Below are 20,019 nucleotides of genomic sequence, written 5' to 3' on the forward strand. Positions count from 1 at the left end.
CTCAGGCTCGGTGCAAACCTGGCAAATGGAGTTTAATGTGGGGAAGTCAGAGGATTATAGCACGGAAACATGCTACAATAGTTTGATTTTCATTTAACTCTTAGCCAGTTGGCTCCCTAAGTGTCAACGCTGGTGGCCTGGAAAGATACTAAAAGGCCCTTTGGCCCAACTTGTCCATGCCACCCTTATTTTTTTTTAAAACCCCTAAGCTAATCCCAATTGCCTGCATTTGGCCCATATCCCTCTATAACCCATCGTACTCATTTAATTATCTGAATGCTTTTTAAAAGATAAAATTGTACCCACCTCACTACTACCTCTGGCAGCTTGTTCCAGACACTCACCACACTTTGCGTGAAAAAATTGCCCCTCTGGACACACTTTTATCTCTCCCCTCTCACTTGAAACCTATGCCCTCTAGTTTTAGACTCCCCTACCTTTGGGAAAAGATGTTGACTATCTAGCTGATCTATGCCCCTCATTATTTTATAAACCTCTATAAGGTCACTCCTCAGCCTCCTACGCGCCATAGAAAAATGTCCCAGTTTATTCAGCCTCTCCTCATAACTCAATCCATCAAGTCCCAATAGCATCCTTTTCTGCACTCTTTCTCGTTTAATAATATCCTTGTAAGTGTGAAGTCATGCACTTCAGTTGGAGGAATCAAAAGGCAGGTTTATTATCTAAATAGAAAGAAACTGCAGGTGAGTGAAGTACAGAGAGATGCAGGTGTTCTGGTGCATGAATCACAAAAAGCTGTCAGGCAGGTCCAACAAGTAGCTAAAAAGCCAAACAGTATTTTAGCCTTTATTGCAAAAAGGTTGAAGTTTAAAAAAAGGGAGATTTTGTTACAATTGTACAGGGTGTTGGCGAAGCCTTGCCTGGGATACTGCACACAATTTTGGTCCTCTTACATAAAAGAGGATATAGTGACATTGGAGGCAGTTCAAAGGAGATTCACCAGGCTAATTCCTGGGATGAGAGGACTGTCCTATCAAGAGAGACTCAACAGTCTGGGTCTATATTCCTTGGAGTTTAGAAGAGTGAGGTGTGACCTTATTCAAACATACAAGATCCTGAGGGAGCCTGACAGGGAGGATGCTGAGATGTTTTCACTAGTGGGAGAGTCTCGAACAAAGGGAGATAGCTACAAGGTAAAGGGCTGGTCATTTAAAACTGAGGTGCATAGAAATTTCTTCTTGTCAATGGTGATGAATCCCTGGAATTCTCTGCCCCAAAGAGTGGTGAAAGCTGAATCATTGGAAGTATTCAAAGAGGAGGTGGATAAATATTTGATAGATCTAGGAATAGAGGGCAATGGGGAAATGGCACAGAAAAAGGAGTTGACGCTGGCATAGATCAGCCAAGATTGTACTAAATGGCACAGCAGGTGTGAAGGGCCTGGTAGCCTACTCCTGCTTCCATTTCTTGTGTTTTTGTTCTTCTGTTTTCTTCCTTAACCATCTATTTTGAAGAAAGGGCTATAAAGTTTAAATTTCCGTCACATCTGGATGTCAGAAGTTGCAGCGTGACATAGATAGGATGCAAGACTGGGCGGAGAAGTGGCAGATGGACTTCAACGCGGATAAATGTGCAGTGGTCCATTTTGGCAGGACCAACGGGATGCAGGAGTACAATATCAAGGGTAGGAGTCTTAGCAGTGTTGAAGAGCAGAAGGATCTTGGGGTCCGGGTCCAGGTCCATAGGACTCTTAAATCGGCCTCGCAGGTGGAGGATTTGGTCAAGGCGGCGTATGGTGTACTGGCCTTCATTAATCAAGGGATTGAGTTTAGGAGTCGGGAGGTAATGCTGCAACTTTATAGGACCCTTGTCAGACCCCACTTGGAGCGCTGTGCGCAGTTCTGGTCGCCTCACTACAGGAAGGATGTGGAAGCTATTGAGAGGGTGCAGGAGATTTACAAGGATGTTGCCTGGATTGGGAGGCATGCCCTATGAAGATAAGTTGAGGGAGGTAGGTCTCTTCTCCCTGGAGAGACAAAGGTTGAGAGGCGACCTGATAGAGGTTTATAAAACGTTGAGAGGAATAGATAGGGTGGATTCTCGGAGGCTATTTCCCAGGGCTGAAATGGTCACTACAAGAGGACACAGGTTTAAGATGCTGGGAAGCAAGTACAGGGGAGATGTTAGGGGTAAGTTTTTCACTCAGAGGGTGGTGAGTGAGTGGAATCAGCTGCCGTTAGTGGTGGTAGAGGCGAACTCGCTGGGGTCTTTTAAAAGACTTCTGGATGAGTATATGGGATCTAATGGCATTGGATGTTACTATGGCTTGGTAGGTATAGATGTGATCGGCACAACTTGTGGGCCGAAGGGCCTGTTTGTGCTGTAGTGTTCTATCTTTTTTGGCTCATCCCCATTAAAGAAGGAATCAGCCTTCTTTCTGTTTCCTCTTCCTTTTCCATTGCATGTGCTTTTTGGCTTAGTGAAAACCAACAGTCTCTTTTAAATATAACCATATAAAAGCATTGTTGAGATAGCAAAAGCTTCTGTAGTCTTAGATTCCACTTTCCTGGCCATACATCCAACACTCCATTATCTTTTCAAATGGGCTTGCCACACATCTATCTACCACGCTTCCTGGAACTTTCTTCAAGTCTTCCTATGCTGATTCAATTCTGTGCACTGTGCATTGTATGTATTTTCAAACTATTAAAAATATTCCAATTTTACATCACTGTTAGATTGCATGTCTAAGTCAAAATCTATCCAAACATTGAATGTATTCAAGAGGTGGCTACAAATAGCACTTGGGGTGAATGGGATCAAAGGTTACGGGGAGAAAGGATTAGGCTATTAAATTATGCAATCAGCCATGATCATGATGAATGACGGAGCAGGGTCAAAAGGTCAAATGGCCTCCTCCTATCTTCTCTGTTTGCATATCTTTTGCAAATCTGTTTTGCATCCTTAGGCTCTATTGCTCTCTTCATGATTGGGAGATCAGTCAATTTAATCAGCTTATATCTAGTTTGCCAATGCAAATCATTGTAAAGCCCAAACATTGCCTCTTGTGAGCCTCCATGATACCTGCCTGTACTTTTGTCATAACGTCTCTCAGTCATCAGTTTAGCTGATTTATAATTTAGTCTAATGCCTGTCATACAATCACTATCTTTTTACTTAATCAGAAATACCACGTGGAAATTTCAGAGTCTAAAGTCATGGCGAGTTCTGTTGTCTATTTCATCTGATATTCTCAAAGTCAAGGCAGCAAGTCAGGCTGGAAGTTCTTTCTCTTAATTCCATGCTTGCTCTCTTTAATTGAGTGGCTACTCCTATATCATGCGTATTCGAATATATTTGAATTATTTTATGTTAAGACCATTCGACATTCTAAACACAGGAAGTGTTTGCATGATTCTCCTCCTGCAGAAACTCACCGACACCTCCCAATTCTTACTTAACGCTCACCAATTCCCTGGAATCTCTTTCCATTACTCTCCCCAAAATGTGCAGGTATCAGACCGCGCTCCAATTCTATAGGTTTTTACACTAGCAATCTTTTTCATCCCAGTTACATAGGTAACTTTGCAGGCATATACTCCAAACCCTTTGAGCAGGTGTCCCATACCTGTGTGAAGCATCTTAGATTGATTTGCTACACCACAAATAAGTTTTTATAAAGGCTATTTATTAGTGTTACAAGTAGGTTTACATTAACACTGCAATGAAGTTACTGTGTAAATCCCCCTGTTGCCATACTCCGGTGCATGTTTGAGTACACTGAGGAAGAATTTAGCATGACAGACAGTGACCCAAGCTGGGGATCGAACCCGGGTACCTGGCTCTGTGAGGCAGCAATGCTAAGCACCGTGCAGCCACTGGTTTCACGCAATGGAACAGGACAAGTACAGCCCCATTATAATAGAGACAAATTCTGCTGTTGCAAAGCCATCTTGCTTTTATTGAGCACTAGTTTATGCAGCTGGTCTTTTAATTGTGCTATTATCGCAGTGATTTGGGGACAGCCACTTTGCTGTCTGCAGTGAGTTGGGAACAGCTTCAGCCTCTCAGCTCACTCGAGTACAGGCTGGCTACATTATGGCACGATGTGGAGATGCCGGCATTGGACTGGGGTAAACACAGTAAGGAGTCTGACAACACCAGGTTTCAGTTGGACTTAAACCTGGTGTTGTCAGGCTTCTGACTACATTATGGCACCACAGTAAATACTGACACAGAGCTGCACCTGATGACAGCTCTACATTCAACTGGCACAAGCAACACATTTTTAATACTCTTTAGTAAAACGAAACAGTATGTTGGAAGCAACTAACAAAATTCATTATAATTTGCACTCACCATCCTCAGAAGCGACAGAGAGGAATTTCTCTGAGGTAAAGAATTGTTTCTTTTCATCTAAAAGTAATGGCCAGAAAGCTGTCAACTTGGACTCTGAAAATAAAGTAAAACCAACATAAAATTATTGAGTTCTAACATAGAAATTGCATCCTCCGACAATTGTCTTGAAGTTCATTTTCCTGGCAAACTAAGTGCTGAGTTGAAGATCTCCAACTACTGGGCTGGGTTAGCAAGAGGAAGAAATAAATCCCCTTCAATTTCACAATAAAAATGGGGTTGTGTAGTCTCTTTACCTGATCTTTAGCCCTGTGACCACTCAGTACAAATAAGTGCGATACGAAACTGAAGCGGATTTTAAAAATATCACCTGAAGTGGTGACAGAAGCACAACTATTGCACGAAAAGCCATAATGTGTCATTACATCAATGGATTCCACTCCCAGCTTCTTCTACTTAGGCAGTGACAGTCAACACATTTAGAGTGAAGTTTCAAGAATATCTATATACGTAGTTGGTCTCTAGAAAGTGGCAATCAAAAGTATGCATCAACCTCCTCTTTTGTTTTAATCAATGGCCCTATAATGAAGGCTTGCATATCCACGGATAAACGGAAACTGACAACAGCTTGCATGATTGCACAAAATGTCGGTCTCTGATTCCCCCCGGATCTCGGGGTGGGCTCCAGCCCAGTAGCGCTCACGTGTTGTCACCTCACAGACATAAAAGATCCATTTGAAGAGAAGCCCAGGAATTTCTTATTTTGGTCCCCTTATTTGAGGAAAATTGTAGTGACATTGGAGGCAGTTCAGAGGAGGTTCACTAGATTGATTCCAGAGATGAGGGGTTTGTCATTTGAAGAGAGATTGAATAGTTATGGCCTATAGTCTCTGGAATTTAGAAGAATGAGGGGAAATCAAATTGAGATATACAAGATGATAAAAGGTATGGATAAAGTAGACGTGGAGCAGATGCTTCCTCTTGTGGGGTATTCTAGGACAAGAGGTCATAATCTTAAGATAAGGGGTAGCAAAGTTAACTCAGAGTTGAGGAGAAACTACTTCTCCAAAAGGGTTGTGAATCTGTGGAATTCGCTACCCCAAAGCGCAGTGGATGTTGGGACAGTGAGCAAATTTGAGAAGTTACAGATTTTTAATTGGTAACATGGTGAAGGGTTATGGGGAGAAGGCAGGAAAATGGGGGTGAGGAGCATATCAGCCATGATCGAATGGTGTAGTGGACTCGATGGGCTGAATGGCCTAATTCTGCTCCTATATCTTATGAACCAACAGCACACAAACAGATTTTCTATCTTGCCACGTATTTCCATATTAAAACATTGACCACATTTGAAAAGTACTTCATTGACTGCAAGGCATTTTGGGACCTTCCCGAGGTTGTGAAAGGCAAGTTCTTTCTTTGACATCAATTGCATCCCTAGTAAACCAACTGTGCAGAAAAAGAATTGGAAGCTTAAATTCAATTCTTGAAAGAGTAGTCGCTGCTTACCAACCGTCGTGTCCACCAAAGATAGTCTGCAGACCAGAACAGCAGCTGCAACACCTTCTGTTACAATGGGAATCTGGGTACTTTGTGAGGCCACCTTTTCGACAGTCTGCAGGAACAGCGGCAATAGCTCGAATGCTTGAAGTAAAGTGTCACCTGAGTGGGTGGAAAAGAATCACTGAACCATGAGTGAGATTGTTGCAAGTGTTTTTTTTTTCCTCTCTTAAAAAGGAACATTGCATGAATCAGTGAGAAAAGATGAACACATTTACAAAACCATCCAAGTCAACAGGAGGCAGGTGGAAACAAATACCTTGTGACTGTCTATATGAAGTCACATAAACCTTTGTAACTGCCTCAACTTTTGAATGAGGTTTAATTGCTCTGCACAATGGAAAAGGCTGTTACCTCAACGAGAGTAAGAATCTAATTTCCTTGGAATGCTATTGCTTCCTCCTTCCCTCACCTCAGCCTGCCAATACCCTCTCTGCCCTCCTGTGCCTGTACTAACCAGTTCAAAATCAATGTATCCCGAAGCCTTTTCATGCCACATCGCATCCTAGAAATACAAATATGCACAATAATGCTACAACTAAAGTCAAGAAAGAAAGGTTGAGCAAGTGACCTAAAAAGGTCCTTGAATAACAATCTTCCCATTGTAGCAATAGTGCCATGTCAGAGATTATTCCAAACCTGTTTTATAAAATGCTGAACAAGGCCAGCTTGAGTTAAGAGGTCATACAATTTATCAGTTGCTCTTCCCTTCTGGAGTATTCTGTGATCTTAAATCAGAGCTACAATAACAGTGGTCATTTCCTAGGTTAGCAAACCAGAGATCTGAACCAGTAACTGAGAATACAAATTTAAATCTCACCACGGGAATTCAGGAACAGTTTATAAAATAAATCTGGAAATAAGAAAAAATGATCTTGAAGCTGTCAGGTTTGTCATAAAGATGTAACTGGGAAGGAAGTCTGCCATTCCTACCCAGTCTGGCAGGTATGCAATGTGGTTGACTCTTTACGACAAGAGATGTGAGTTGTTTTTGTGACTCGGTTCTCGTCTGACCCACAAGGTTATGAAATCAAGTCGCATAGTGGGGTTTGAGCACAAAAATCAAATGCAGTATTGACCGAGTGCTGTACTGCTGGCAGTGCCAACTTATGAATAAGGCACAAAACGGAGGTCCCATCGCTTTATCCAGTGCATGTGAAAGATCCCATGACACTATTTCAAAAAGAAAAAAGTTATCCCAGATGCCCTGATCAATATTTATTCCCTGATCAACATCACAAAAGGAAAGATCATCCAGTCATTACCACATTGCTGTTTGTAGGTGTTTTATGTGCACAAACTGACTGCCACTTTTATTAAACTACAGAATTGACTACGCTTCTAAAGTACTTCATTCGCTGTAAAGTCCTTTGGGACGTCTGGTGGTTAGGAAAGAAGCTACAGAAATGCAATTAAATTGCAAAGAAAAAAGGCAATTCCATCATTAGGGATGGAAAATAATAGTTTTAATAATAGAAAATAATAGGGATGGAAAATAATAAAAATAATAATTAGGCATGGAAAATAAATACTAGCCTCAACCATCAACCAAATAGTAGGAGGGATTACTATTTAAAGGGCGAAAAGCTGCAGCATGCCACGGTGCAGAGGGACCTGGGGGTCCTTGTGCATGAGTCGCAAAAACCAGTCTGCAGGTGCAGCAGGTGATCAAGAAGGCGAATGGGATGCTGGCCTTTATAGCGGGGGGGATTGAATATAAAAGCAGGGAGGTCTAGCTGCAACTGTACAGGGCACTGGTGAGGCCGCAGCTGGAGTACTGTGTGCAGTTTTGGTCGCCGCACTTATGCAAGGATATTTTGGCCTTGGAGGGAGTGCAGAGGAGGTTCACTAGGCTGATACCAGAGATGAGGGGGTTAGACTTTGAAGAGAGATTAAATAGACTGGGTCTGTACTCGGAGTTTAGAAGGGTGAGGGGGGATCTTATAGAGATGTATAAGATAATGAAAGGGATGGATAGGGTAGAGGTAGAGAGATTCTTCCCGCTCAGAAAGGACAGCAGGACTGGAGGGCACAGCCTCAAGATAAGGGGGGGGTGCAGTTTAGAACAGAGTTGAGGAGGAACTTCTTCACTCAAAGGGTGGTGAATCTCTGGAATTCTCTGCCCGTTGAAGTGCTGGAGACTACCTCGCTAAATATATTTAAGTCACGAGTAGATAGGTTTCTGATAGACAAGGGAATTAAGGGTTTTGGGGAGAAAGCAGGAAAGTGGAACTGATCCACTTCAGATCAGCCATGATCTTATTGAATGGCGGGGCAGGCTCAAAGGGCCAGATGGCCTACTCCTGCTCCTATTTCTTATGTTCTTATCGAATGGTTTTTTTAAAAAAAAAGTTCTTTAGTGGGAGACTGATAATTCATCATTAATGGCCGCTCGTTAATGAGTACAGTGACTGTACTTCAAACTTTGGTCTGAAATTTGAAAAGCATTCGATGAGTTTTGACTGAAAAGTTACTGCTAATTTTGAATTTTTATCCAAGTGTGCAAGGTCCTTTTATGTGCGTGTCTAATATGTTAAATATCTGTACAGTGTCCCAACATGAGGGAAGCAAATTACCACTGCAATTATGTACACAAGTGGTGCATGGATTAATATGGACAAAGTTTACGAAGCTGTAATTCTGGCCTGGAAGATCAGGCCATTGCTCCATTCCTGCCCCCCCAACCCCCTATCCCACCCATCGCCTTTGCCCAGTTTCTTGGATTTATTCCCAGGTTCCACTGTGCTCTCCAAGCTATTCCATGGTGGCGTATCTCAGCCAAGTGTTTCTAAGCTCAGAGGCTTAGTCCAGTGCTGCCAGGCTCTGGTTTAGGCAAATGGGAGCAAGTCTGGGTCACTGTGTGTGGAGTTTGCACCATCTCCCCGTGGCTGCATGGGTTTCCTCCAGGTGCTCCAGTTTCCTCCCACAGTCTGTAAGATGTGCTGGTTAGGTGCATTGACCCGAGCAGGTGCCAGAGTGCGGCAACTAGGAGAATTTCACAGTAACTTCATTGCAGTGTTGATGTAAGCCTTACTGGTAACTAATAAATAAGCAAACTTTAAAATAAAGAAGCTCTTATAGATATGAACAACTTAATAGATGATACAGACAGTGCGGTCATTGCATTCCAATTTTAGGCTAGATTACTGAAACCATTAGTGCAGATCAGGAGGCGTCAAGTATCACAAGCAAAAGTGCAATTTTTTTTTAACCATACTCACCACGGAATGAGACCAGCATACACTGCAGGTAAGCATGTCTGATGGCAGATGTTGAGGTTTTTAAGGTGAAGGCCTTCTTGAACCATTCAACTAGCTTCTTGGGAACCTCAGTGGTGAATTTGCTACACCAGAGTGTCAGGACAGAGATGGCGTGAAGTAATGTGCCCTCATGAACTGCAGAAAGAGCATGGAATCGTATCAGATAGACCCTCATACATCTAGGAAACCAACAATGATTGAAAATCTACCCAAACATTCCTTAAATGACTCAAAAGTTTTTGAATTCACTATCCTACGCAAAGAGCCATTTTAAATCTTAAAACATACAAGAGGAGATTCCTGACATCACTTCAAAACCCTCTTTTCAGTTTGAAATCATCCTCATGTCCTACTTCCTTGACGTATGTCAGTCGCCTCAGAGTTAGAGAGAGTTTCCTATTCTTCTTTTAATTCTAAATTAATTCAGGAGGTCTTGTGATGCAGAGGTAGTGTTCCTGCCTCTGACCCAAAAGCTGCAGGTTCAAGTCCCACACCTGCTGGTCAAGACAGATGCATTCCCAACACAGTCAAACAGGTTGAAGATTAACTTGCAAGTCCTTCTATTCTCCACTGGTAGACATTAACAGTGGGAAAGGTTCCCAATCAATGAGTGTCTCAAGATCCCCACTATTTAACATATGTTCATTTTCTCTTGAAACATGTGGTGAGGCAAGCTGACCATGTGTGATTTAAAAGTCTTGTCTGCAATGGATTTTTTTCAGCTTTTTTGTGGGGAAAGGACTTACTAACAGACATACTTATTTAGAATGCATTGATCAAAGCGTATTCAAAGCACTCAGCTCAATACTCGTCACACCATTCCATAGAAAGGACATTTGTGGATTGTACAAAGCTCAAAGAATAACAATATGATTCAGCACAAAACAGAAGGTGAGGAGCTGTGAGGAATGATTAGACAAGCACAAGCTCAGCAGTCTGAAGAATAAACAGACGGACTGGAAAGATTGTGTGGGGCAACAGTGGGGGACAAAAAGCAGATAAATGTTAAAAAACATGGATAGCAACAAAAATAAGTGCAAAAAGAAGAACAAAAGTCAGGAAGCAGCAAGGTGGGAGAAACTTAATGCGAGAGAACTTCTTTTGGAATTGGGCAGCATGGTGGCACAGTGCTGAGCACTCTTGCCTGTCAGTGCCAGGAACCCAGGTTCGATTTCCTGCTTGGGTCACTGTCTAAACAGAGTCTGTGCTTTCTCCCCATGTCTGTGTGGGTTTCCTCCAGGTGTTCCAGTTTCCTCCCACAGTCCAAAAGATGTACTGGCCATGCTAAATTCTCCCTCAGTGTATCCAAACAGGCGCCAGTGTGGCATCTAGGGGATTTTCAGTGTAACTTCATTGCAAGCCTACTTGTGACACTAATAAATAAACTTTCTCACGACAGATAAGGCATTAAATGATTCATCATGAAGGTAAATAGAAAATTGCCTAGAAGTCAAACTCATTGGATCAGAGAATATGTAATTATAAATAATTGAAATGAAAACACAAAAAAAGGTGGCCATTCTGTCTCTTGACCCTGTTCAAAATGCAATTCGAGCATGACTGATGGATATCTCAGCTCTCCTTGTCCACTTTGGCTCCAAATGCCTGAATAAGCTCAAACAGCTTTGACACTTTTAGGGAAGGAAAACAACAGGTAGTGTTCCAGATTGTGTTGGACACAAAGCTGACGGTGTTAGGATATCAGAGAGATAAGTTAACATGTGCTCTCATCCTCACTTGTTCCTGCCCTTTAAAGAATGCACTTAATCTCATCAGGAAGAAATCTTCTGACAAAAATGACAGAAGAGGAGAGACCTGGAGTTACTCACCTTCTTGCTGCAGGAAGGGGATGAATAGCTCAGTTACAGTCCCACTGAGGGTTTGACTTGATAGGCCACTGACTGTGTGGTGACTGCAGCTTCCAATTCCTGTGAACAGAAATGACTTGTTAATGAACATAAACAGCATTTCATGGAATGATACCTAACTCACACTCTTACACATAATATTGTGTTCACAACAGAATATATGCTGCCTTTGTATTCAACACAATGGGCAGCATGGTGGCACAGTGGTTAGCACTGCTGCCTCACAATGCCAGGGACCTGGGTTCAATTCCAACCTTGGGTCTCTATCTGTGTGGAGTTTGCACACTCTTCCCGTGTCTACATGGGGTTCCTCTGGATGCTCCGGCTTTCTCGTACACATTACATTTGTGTAGATGAATTAGGTGAATGGGCCATGCTAAATTGCCCCCTTAACATCCAAAGATCTATACTTTTGGGGGATTAGCAGGGTAAATGTGTGGGATTACGGGAATAGGTGAGCTGGGTAAGATGCTCTGCCAGAGAGATAGTGCAGACTTATGGGTCCAATGGCCTCCTCCTGCATCGTAGGGATCCTTATGAATGCCTCATGTCAAATCCCCAACTCCAGGGGTCCTTCTGAAAATTCACAGAATCCCTACAGTGCAGGAGGCCATTTGGCCCATCAACCTGACCAACAACAATCCCACAAAGGGCCTATCCCCATAACCCTGTATATTTATCCTGCTAATCCCCTGAACATTAAGGAACAATTTAGCATGGCCAATCTACCTAACCACACATCTTTAGAGTGTGGGAGGAAACCCAGGCAGACATGGGAAGAATGTGCAAACTCCACACAATCACGCAAGGCCGGAATTGAACCCTGGCACTGTGAGGCAGCAGGGCTAACCACTGTGTCATTGTGCCTTGTGGAAAATTCTTACACTTGACATGAAGTTAACTCAGTTTGGAGATTCAACAGCCATAATGTATTAGCCATTCTGGGTGACCCTGTTCTTGTAGAAAGGCTGGAGAAGTCAAAATTGAGAGAGGCATGTACATTCGAACATAAGAAATAGGAGCAGGAGTAGGCCATCTAGCCCTTCGAGCCTGCCCCACCATTCAATAAGATCATGGCTGATCTGTCGTGGCTCAGTTCCACATTCCCGCCCTCTCCCCATAACCCTTAATCCCCTCGCTTATCAAAAACCCATCAACTCGCGTCTTAAAAATATTTAGCGAGATAGCCTCCACCACTTCAACGGGCAGAGAATTTCAGAGATCCACCACCCTTTGAGTGAAGAAGTTCTTCCTCAACTCCGTTCTAAACCGCACCCCCCCCTTTATCTTGAGGCTGTGCCCCCTAGTCCTACTGTCCTTTCTGAGCAGGAAGAGTCTCTCCACCTCTATCCTATCCATCCCATTCATCATCTTATATGTCTCAATGAGATCTCCCCTCATTCTTCTAAACTCTAACGAGTACAAGCCTAGTTTATTCAGCCTCTCCTCATCGCTCAACCCCCTCAACTTCGGCATCAGCCTAGTAAACCTCCTCTGCACTCCCTCCAAGGCCAAAATATCCTCGCGCAAGTGCGGCGACCAAAACTGCACACAGTACTCCAGCTGCGGCCTCACCAGTGCCCTGTACAGTTGCAGCAAGACCTCCCTACTTTTATATTCAATCCCCCTCGCTATGAAGGCCAGCATCCCATTTGCCTTCCTGGCCACCTGCTGCACCTGCAGGCTGGGTTTTTGCGACTCATGCACAAGGACCCCGAGGTCCCTCTGCACCATCGCATGCTGCAGTTTTTCGCCATGTAAGTAATAGTCCTTCCTACCATTATTCCTACCAAAGTGGACAACTTCACATTTGCCAACATTAAATTCCATTTGCCAGTTCCTGGCCCATTCGCCCAGCCTATCTAGATCCTTTTGCAGACTTTCCACACCCTCCGCACAATTTGCCATTCCACCAATCTTGGTGTCATCAGCAAATTTCGACACCATACACTCAGGTCCCTCCTCCAGATCATCTATATAAATGGTAAATAGCTGAGATCCCAGCACCGATCCCTGGGGCACTCCACTAGTCACCAACCGCCAATCCGAATAGCACCCATTGACCCCCACTCTCTGCCTCCTATTTGACAGCCAATCCCCTACCCCCAACTCCATGCCCCCTAACCTTCTGTAATAACCTCTTGTGCGGCACCTTATCAAACGCCTTCTGAAAATCAAGAAACACCACATCTACTGGCTCTCCTCTATCCACCGCCCTAGACACATCCTCATAGAACTCCAATAAATTTGTCAGACACGACTTCCCCTTAACAAAACCGTGCTGCGTCTGCTCTATCAAACAATTCTCCTCAAGATGCCTCGCTATTTTCTCCTCGATCACGGATTCTAGCAGTTTACCTACACCAGACATTAAACTAACCGGCCTATAATTCCCTGCCTTTTGCCTGCCACCCTACTTAAACAACGGCGTAACATTAGCCGTTTTCCAATCTTCCGGCACTTCCCCGGAATCCAACGACATTTGGAAAATAATCATCAAGGCATCCACTATCACCTCCGCCATTTCTTTCAGAACCCTCGGATTCCATCCGGTCCTGGGGACTTGCCCACAATCAGTCCCTCCAGCCTGTCGAGCCTCTCTCGTAACAATAATGTCATTCAGGCCCTCCACTCCTACCATCTTTCCATCGCTAACACCCGGCAAACTACTCACGTCCTCCTCCGTGAAGACCGAAACAAAAAAGTTATTCAAGGCCTCAGCCATTTCCCCATCCCCTACTACTAAGTCTCCCCTCTCATCCTCTAAGGGTCCAACGTTCACCCTAGTCAGCCTCTTCCTTTTTATATATTTATAAAAACTCTTACTATCCTTTTTTATATTTAGCGCTAGCCCAGCTTCATAGTTTATCCTACCCTTCTTTATCAACTTCTTCGTCATTCTTTGTCGATATTTAAACCTCTCCCAATCCTCTTCTCGCCCACTACTCTTAGTTATTCTAAACGCATCCGCTTTTAATTTAATACTCTCCTTTACCTCCTTTGTTATCCACGGCTGATTATCTCTCCTCCTACGGTCCTTTTTAACCATCGGAATAAATTTCTGCTGAGCACCGAGAAAGATCTCCTTAAAGATCCTCCACTGTTCCTCAGCAGACCTACTTTCCAATGCGCTCCCCGAATCAACATTCGCCAATTCTTCTCATCCTATCATACTCCCCTCTGTTCAAACAAAGGACACAGGTCCGGGAACCCACTTTCTCCTCCTCCATCTGCATCAGAAGTTCCACCAATGATCACTCTTCCCAAGAGGATCCTTCGCCACAAGGTCCCTAATTCTACTTGCCTCATTACATAACACTAGATCCAAGATAGCTCGCTCTCTCGTCAGCTCCAACACACACTGTTCAAGGAAACTATCCCGGCAGCATTCCAAGAACTCTTCCTCAAGCCCACCGCGTCCAGCATGGGTCGACCAATCAATATGTACATTGTTTGAGCTCTCTGCATCAAGCAGTGTCCAGAAACGTTAATGAAATCTTTTGCAAGCAGCCAATGAGTGCCAAAATGTCTAAAGATTATGCAACAGGTTCAAATGCAAATACTTTATACAGAGCTTTCACAAGCTGTTGAAAGTTAGAATATCTTAAAACTAAACTGACAACTTATCCTGGCAAAGCTGTCAATAAGCTAAGTTGGAATTGAACTAATTTGTGAAAGAATCTGAAACAAATATTTGGTCTGTAAACTAGGTGCAATATAAACATGTTCACAAGTTTTCTAAATGCAACACAAGGGAAATCTTGGCTATGATGGTCTATGGGCAGGACGGTGGCACAGTGGTTAGCACAGCTGCCTCAGTGCCAGGGACTCGGGTTCGATTTCAGCCTCAAGTCATGTCTGTGGGGGGTTTGCACATTCTCCCTGTGCCTGCATAGGTTTCCTCTGGGTGCTCCAGTTTCCTCCCACAGTCCAAAAGATGTGCAGGTTAGATTGATGGGACGTGCTACATTGACCCTAATGTCAGGGGATTAGCAGGATAAATGTGTGGGGGTTGGGAGGGTGGGGCCTTGCTGGGATTCTAGTTGGTGCGGACTTGGTGGGCCGGATGGCCTCTTTCTATACTGCAGAATTCTAAAATTCTACATCCAGCCTGGATCTGCTGCAGCCAAATTAACTATTATCCAGGCAGTGTGAAACTTCAGCTTTTGACTGTAACTTTTCCAAAGGTTGAGCTCAAATACAAGATGCAGAAAACAAAACAAAAAAAAATCAAGTGTCATTCAGTTTTACAACAATTTTGGCAAGAGATTAAGTGAATGGTTTTGCATCTTTCTAAGTAAAATAGGCAGCAGCAACAATGTAATCTGAAAATTCTGATGAAGCTATTCACCAACACAAATTGATTTCAACACCAGAGAAGAGGATATGGGAGGGTGGGAGGGAACAAACAAGCACACAAAGATTTTTCCCTCCTGTGACAGGAACAGAAAGACAACAACAACTAGTACAGGAACAGAGACCAGAGGCCAAAGGATGCATCAAAAGGTCAGGGAAGGAGATCAGGGAAAATAAAATGTGGAACTCACTCAGCTGCAGTAAAGTTTCTTTACAAAAAGTATACTCTCTCATGAATGTACCTTTTAACTTATTGCAGCCTAACAAAAATATAAATGAATGTGCAGAATGCATAAGTCAATCCAGCGACTGAATTATCCTGTAGGTTTTCTTTTGATTAGTTGACTGTTTGAGACAGAGACTTAATATGACATTTAAAGAATCACCAACTCAAATGCACAGGGCACATATACATCCTGCAGGGGTATATTCCACATATCCAATGAACACGGGGACAGATTAGAATCTTATGAGCCCCCCAACCCCTGGCATCAAACGTGCGCAGAGCTACTTTGTTGCCGTTCAACAGGGTAAAGCATTGGCAGTGTTGGTAAGCATCCACTAGTTATCCAGTAAAGGCTGATCTCTTCCCATCAAGTCACTGATCTGGAGCATCGTTGTTGACTGTCTTATGAAGAGAACCAAACTCCAAATAATACAATCACAGACTCCCTACAGTGTGCCTACTGGGCAGCTTCCATCAGCGTGCCAGGCTCACGGAATAAATCAACCAGTCAGCAAGGTGTAGGACTTCTGCAGGGCCAACAGTTCCAGGCATCTTGGTGTACTTGACAATGTAAGCCACATTCAGCGAGTAACACATCTTCAATTTGCTCAGGGAGACAGGCACAAACCCTCTAATTCAGGAAACAACACCTCTCCATGACATATCTCCATCTTATTCCACAATTAGTAGAGATTGTATGAGCAAATCTCTGACCTTTTTGGTCTAATTTGAAATGGTTTATATCACCAACCTGATAGTACACTTATCTTCTGGGATACAGCAGTCAGTTTGCCCTCAGAACCTAGAATAAAGAAACAAACGACAGTGAGAAATCAGCAGCAATCACCCAAGGCCAGAAATCGATGAAACAAATTTGCATTTATATAGTGCATTGCACAACTCCAGGTCTCAAGGTACTTTGCAGCAAATTAAATACTTCTGAACTGTCGTCACAGTTCTAATGCAAAAAAATGCAGCAGCTAATTGTACAAAAGATGCCACAACCAACAATGTGATCGATGACTCAGAAAACAGTTTATGATCATAGCCAAGACACAAGGCAAACCCTCCTGCTCTTGTCCAATTATACAATCGGATTTTATACAGGGGAAACTGTATAAAGGGGTTTAAGAAAACCAAGAGCTCGCCTGACAATCTGACAAAAAGGAAAAGTTGGTGACTGGGCTGGGAAAACGGCAGGAATCAAAAAGTGAACAAGGAATGCGGCTGATAAAAAGCATTGGGGTGGTAAAAAGCAGCATGAATCCAGGTATTTCAGACAAGAAATGGAGAACTGAAAAAACAGAATTGGATGGAAAGATTCTGTGGGGCCTGCTGAAAAAAAACAGAAGATAAACCTTAAAAAATACCAAAATGGATGGCAGCAAAAATAAGTGCAAGAAAAGAAAAAAAACACAAGCCAGGAAGCAGCAAGGTGAGGAAAACTTATTGCAAGAGAACTTCTTCTGGAATTGGCCAGCACAGAGGCACAGTGATTAGTGCTGCTGCCTCACAACACCAGGGACCCAGGTTCGATTCCCGGCTTGGGTCACAGTATGTGCAGAGTCTGCATGTTCTCCCTGTGTTTGCATGGGTTTCCTCCGGGTGCTCCAGTTTCAGGCGACTGCAGCAGGCGACGGTGCAGAGGGACCTCGGGGTCCTTGTGCATGAGTCGCAAAAACCCAGCTTGCAGGTGCAGCAGGTGGTCAGGAAGGCGAATGGGATGCTGGCCTTCATAGCGAGGGGGATTGAATATAAAAGTAGGGAGGTCTTGCTGCGGCTGTATAGGGCATTGGTGAGGCCGCAGCTGGAGTACTGTGTGCAGTTTTGGGCGCCGTACTTACACAAGGATATTTTGGCCTTGGAGGGAGTGCAGAGGAGGTTTACTAGGCTGATGCCGGAGTTGAGGGGGTTGAGCTATGAGGAGAGGCTGAATAAACTAGGCTTGTACTCGTTAGAGTTTAGAAGAATGAGGGGAGATCTCATTGAGACGTATAAGATGATGAATGGGATGGATAGGATAGAGGTGGAGAGACTCTTCCCGCTCAGAAAGGATAATAGGACTAGGGGGCACAGCCTCAAGATAAAAGGGGGGGCGGTTTAGAACGGAGCTGAGGAGGAACTTCTTCACTCAAAGGGTGGTGAATCTCTGGAATTCTCTGCCCGTTGAAGTGGTGGAGGCTGCCTCGCTAAATATTTTTAAGACGCGAGTTGATGGGTTTTTGATAAGAGAGGGGATTAAGGGTTATGGGGAGAAAGCGGGAATGTGGAACTGAGCCACGACAGATCAGCCATGATCTTATTGAATGGTGGGGCAGGCTCGAAGGGCTAGATGGCCTACTCCTGCTCCTATTTCTTATGTTCTTATGTTCCTCCCCACAGTCCAAAAGACGTGCTGGTTAAGTGTGCTGACCAAGCTAAATTCTCACTTGGTGTACCAGGGCAGGCACCAGACTGTGACGACTAGGGAATTTTCACAGTAACTTCACTGCAGTATTAATATAAGCCTATTTGTGACACTAATAAATAAACTTTAGCACAATGGAGACTATTGTAACGCAGTTCTTTCCTGTCAATAAATGTTGCAAGTAACATAGTACCATAGCAGCAGCAACTAACCAGCATGTTATGTTAGACAACGAGCATTTGTACTGCACAGAAACATAGAAAAACTACAGCACAAACAGGCCCTTCGGCCCATAAGTTGAGCCGAACATGTCCTTACCTACTAGGCATACCTATAACCCTCTCTCTTACTAACTATATTAACTATACTAAAATAAACATGACATAAATAACATAAAGTGAAATGATACATGCACTATTAAATTGGCAGGATGTACATCCATAGAAATACATATACACATAAATGCAGGGGGCATTCGTGAATTTTTGTTCTGCAATGACTTACCCCCGAGAATGGCAAAGAGGTGCCTGACAAGAGATTCAGCAGCTGCCGGGTCACTGCATTGGTGAGTTAAGTTGCGTAAAGCTATCACCGCCTCGTCCATCAGTTGGGCATTGTTAGACTTCAGCTGACCTATAAGAAAGAAAGTGACAAACTTAACGCAGTCAAATCAACAATCCGCAGTCATCTCTTTTTCAAAAAAAACAAAGTTTGCCGAATGAGTCCATTTACTCCCTTTTTACTGGTTTAAGGTTTAGCTGGATCACAATACAGGAAATAAATACAATCAGATCTCCATTAACAGGCTAATGGGGCAATGTAGTAAATCTATAAATGCAGTCTATTTAATAATTAGGGCTGAGGACAACTCAGTACATGGCTTCACACTTACTTGCAAGGCCTTTGGCGATGTCCAAGGCATATTGGCTAAGGTCAAGAGTTACTGAAGATAATAAGTAGGAGATGGCTGGAAAGAACAATCAGATTCAGTAAGTGAACAGAGAAATACTCAGTACATAACTTCACCCAGCTGTAATTCAATACAACAGTCTCAAAATGAAGACTTGCATTAATAAAGCACCTTTCACAAATCCAAGGTGCTTTACAGTCAATGAAATGTTTGAGGTGTAGCCACTGTGAAAGTTAGGAAGGGGGGAGCCTAATTGTGCACAGCAAGCTCCTACAAACAACGCTTGATAATGAGCAGATAATCTGCTTTTGGTGATATCGATTGCAAATTATCTGAGGGAAAAATATTGGACAGAGTGTTTGGGAGCACTCTTCAAAATAGTGCCATGGGCACCTAAAACCTAAGCTGCTGCTGTTCCTTGTGATCATGAGGAAGTCCTGAGAAGCACACATGCGGGATTTAGGCAAGAAGTTTAAACTTCCAATTGCTGGTTTGACCCAGCATTGATTCCCCATGCCTTACTGTCTTTGAGAAAGTGGTGGTGAGATGCCATCTTGAACTACTGCAGTCCATCTGATGTAGGCACACCCACAGCACTGTTTGAGTTTCAGAATTTTGACCTTGCAACATTGAAGAATGGTGATATAGTTCCAAAGTTGAGAGAGTTGTTAGGGACACTGCAGGTGGTGGCATTCCTACGCACCTGTTTCTTTTGTCCTTCTGGGTGGTAGAGCTCTCGGGTTTGGAAGATATAGTCGAAGGAGACTTATCGGGTTGCTGCAATGCATCTGTGGATGGTACACACTGGTGGCGGAGACTGTGAATGTTTAAGATAGATGGGCTGTTGGTCACTGGATTGCTTTGTTATGGATATTGTCGAGCTTCTTGAATGTTATTGGAGCTGCACTGATCTAAGCAATGAGAGAGTATTCGAATACACATTGTGTCTTGGTGATGGTGAACACACTTTGGGGAGTCAGGCAAGTTACTTGCCACAGAATTCCCAGCCTCTGACCTGCTCTTGCAGCCACAATCTTCATATGGCTGGTCCAGTTCAGTTTCTGAGAAACAGTAGATTGACTATGCTGGAAAACTAACAGCCAGACAAGAGAACA

The 20,019-nt window shown here is 43.5% G+C and overlaps 1 protein-coding gene across 1 annotated transcript in view; it reads right to left on the reverse strand.

Annotated features, from left to right (window-relative positions):
- Positions 1 to 20,019, reverse strand: part of gcn1 (GCN1 activator of EIF2AK4) — a 144,502-nt gene that overhangs the window by 96,768 nt on the left and 27,715 nt on the right. Inside the window, exons 10-16 of the mRNA XM_080208522.1 lie at positions 18,887 to 18,961; positions 18,499 to 18,627; positions 16,339 to 16,389; positions 10,967 to 11,065; positions 9,099 to 9,272; positions 5,827 to 5,979; positions 4,321 to 4,413 (exon numbers count right to left, since the gene is read on the reverse strand). Of these exons, the coding sequence (XP_080064648.1) occupies positions 4,321 to 4,413; positions 5,827 to 5,979; positions 9,099 to 9,272; positions 10,967 to 11,065; positions 16,339 to 16,389; positions 18,499 to 18,627; positions 18,887 to 18,961 (774 nt within the window). The remainder of the gene's footprint in view (positions 1 to 4,320; positions 4,414 to 5,826; positions 5,980 to 9,098; positions 9,273 to 10,966; positions 11,066 to 16,338; positions 16,390 to 18,498; positions 18,628 to 18,886; positions 18,962 to 20,019) is intronic.

Source organism: Carcharhinus amblyrhynchos, chromosome 20 (genome assembly GCF_965287045.1).
Source record: "Carcharhinus amblyrhynchos chromosome 20, sCarAmb.v2.hapA, whole genome shotgun sequence".
NCBI classification, from domain to species: domain Eukaryota; kingdom Metazoa; phylum Chordata; class Chondrichthyes; order Carcharhiniformes; family Carcharhinidae; genus Carcharhinus; species Carcharhinus amblyrhynchos.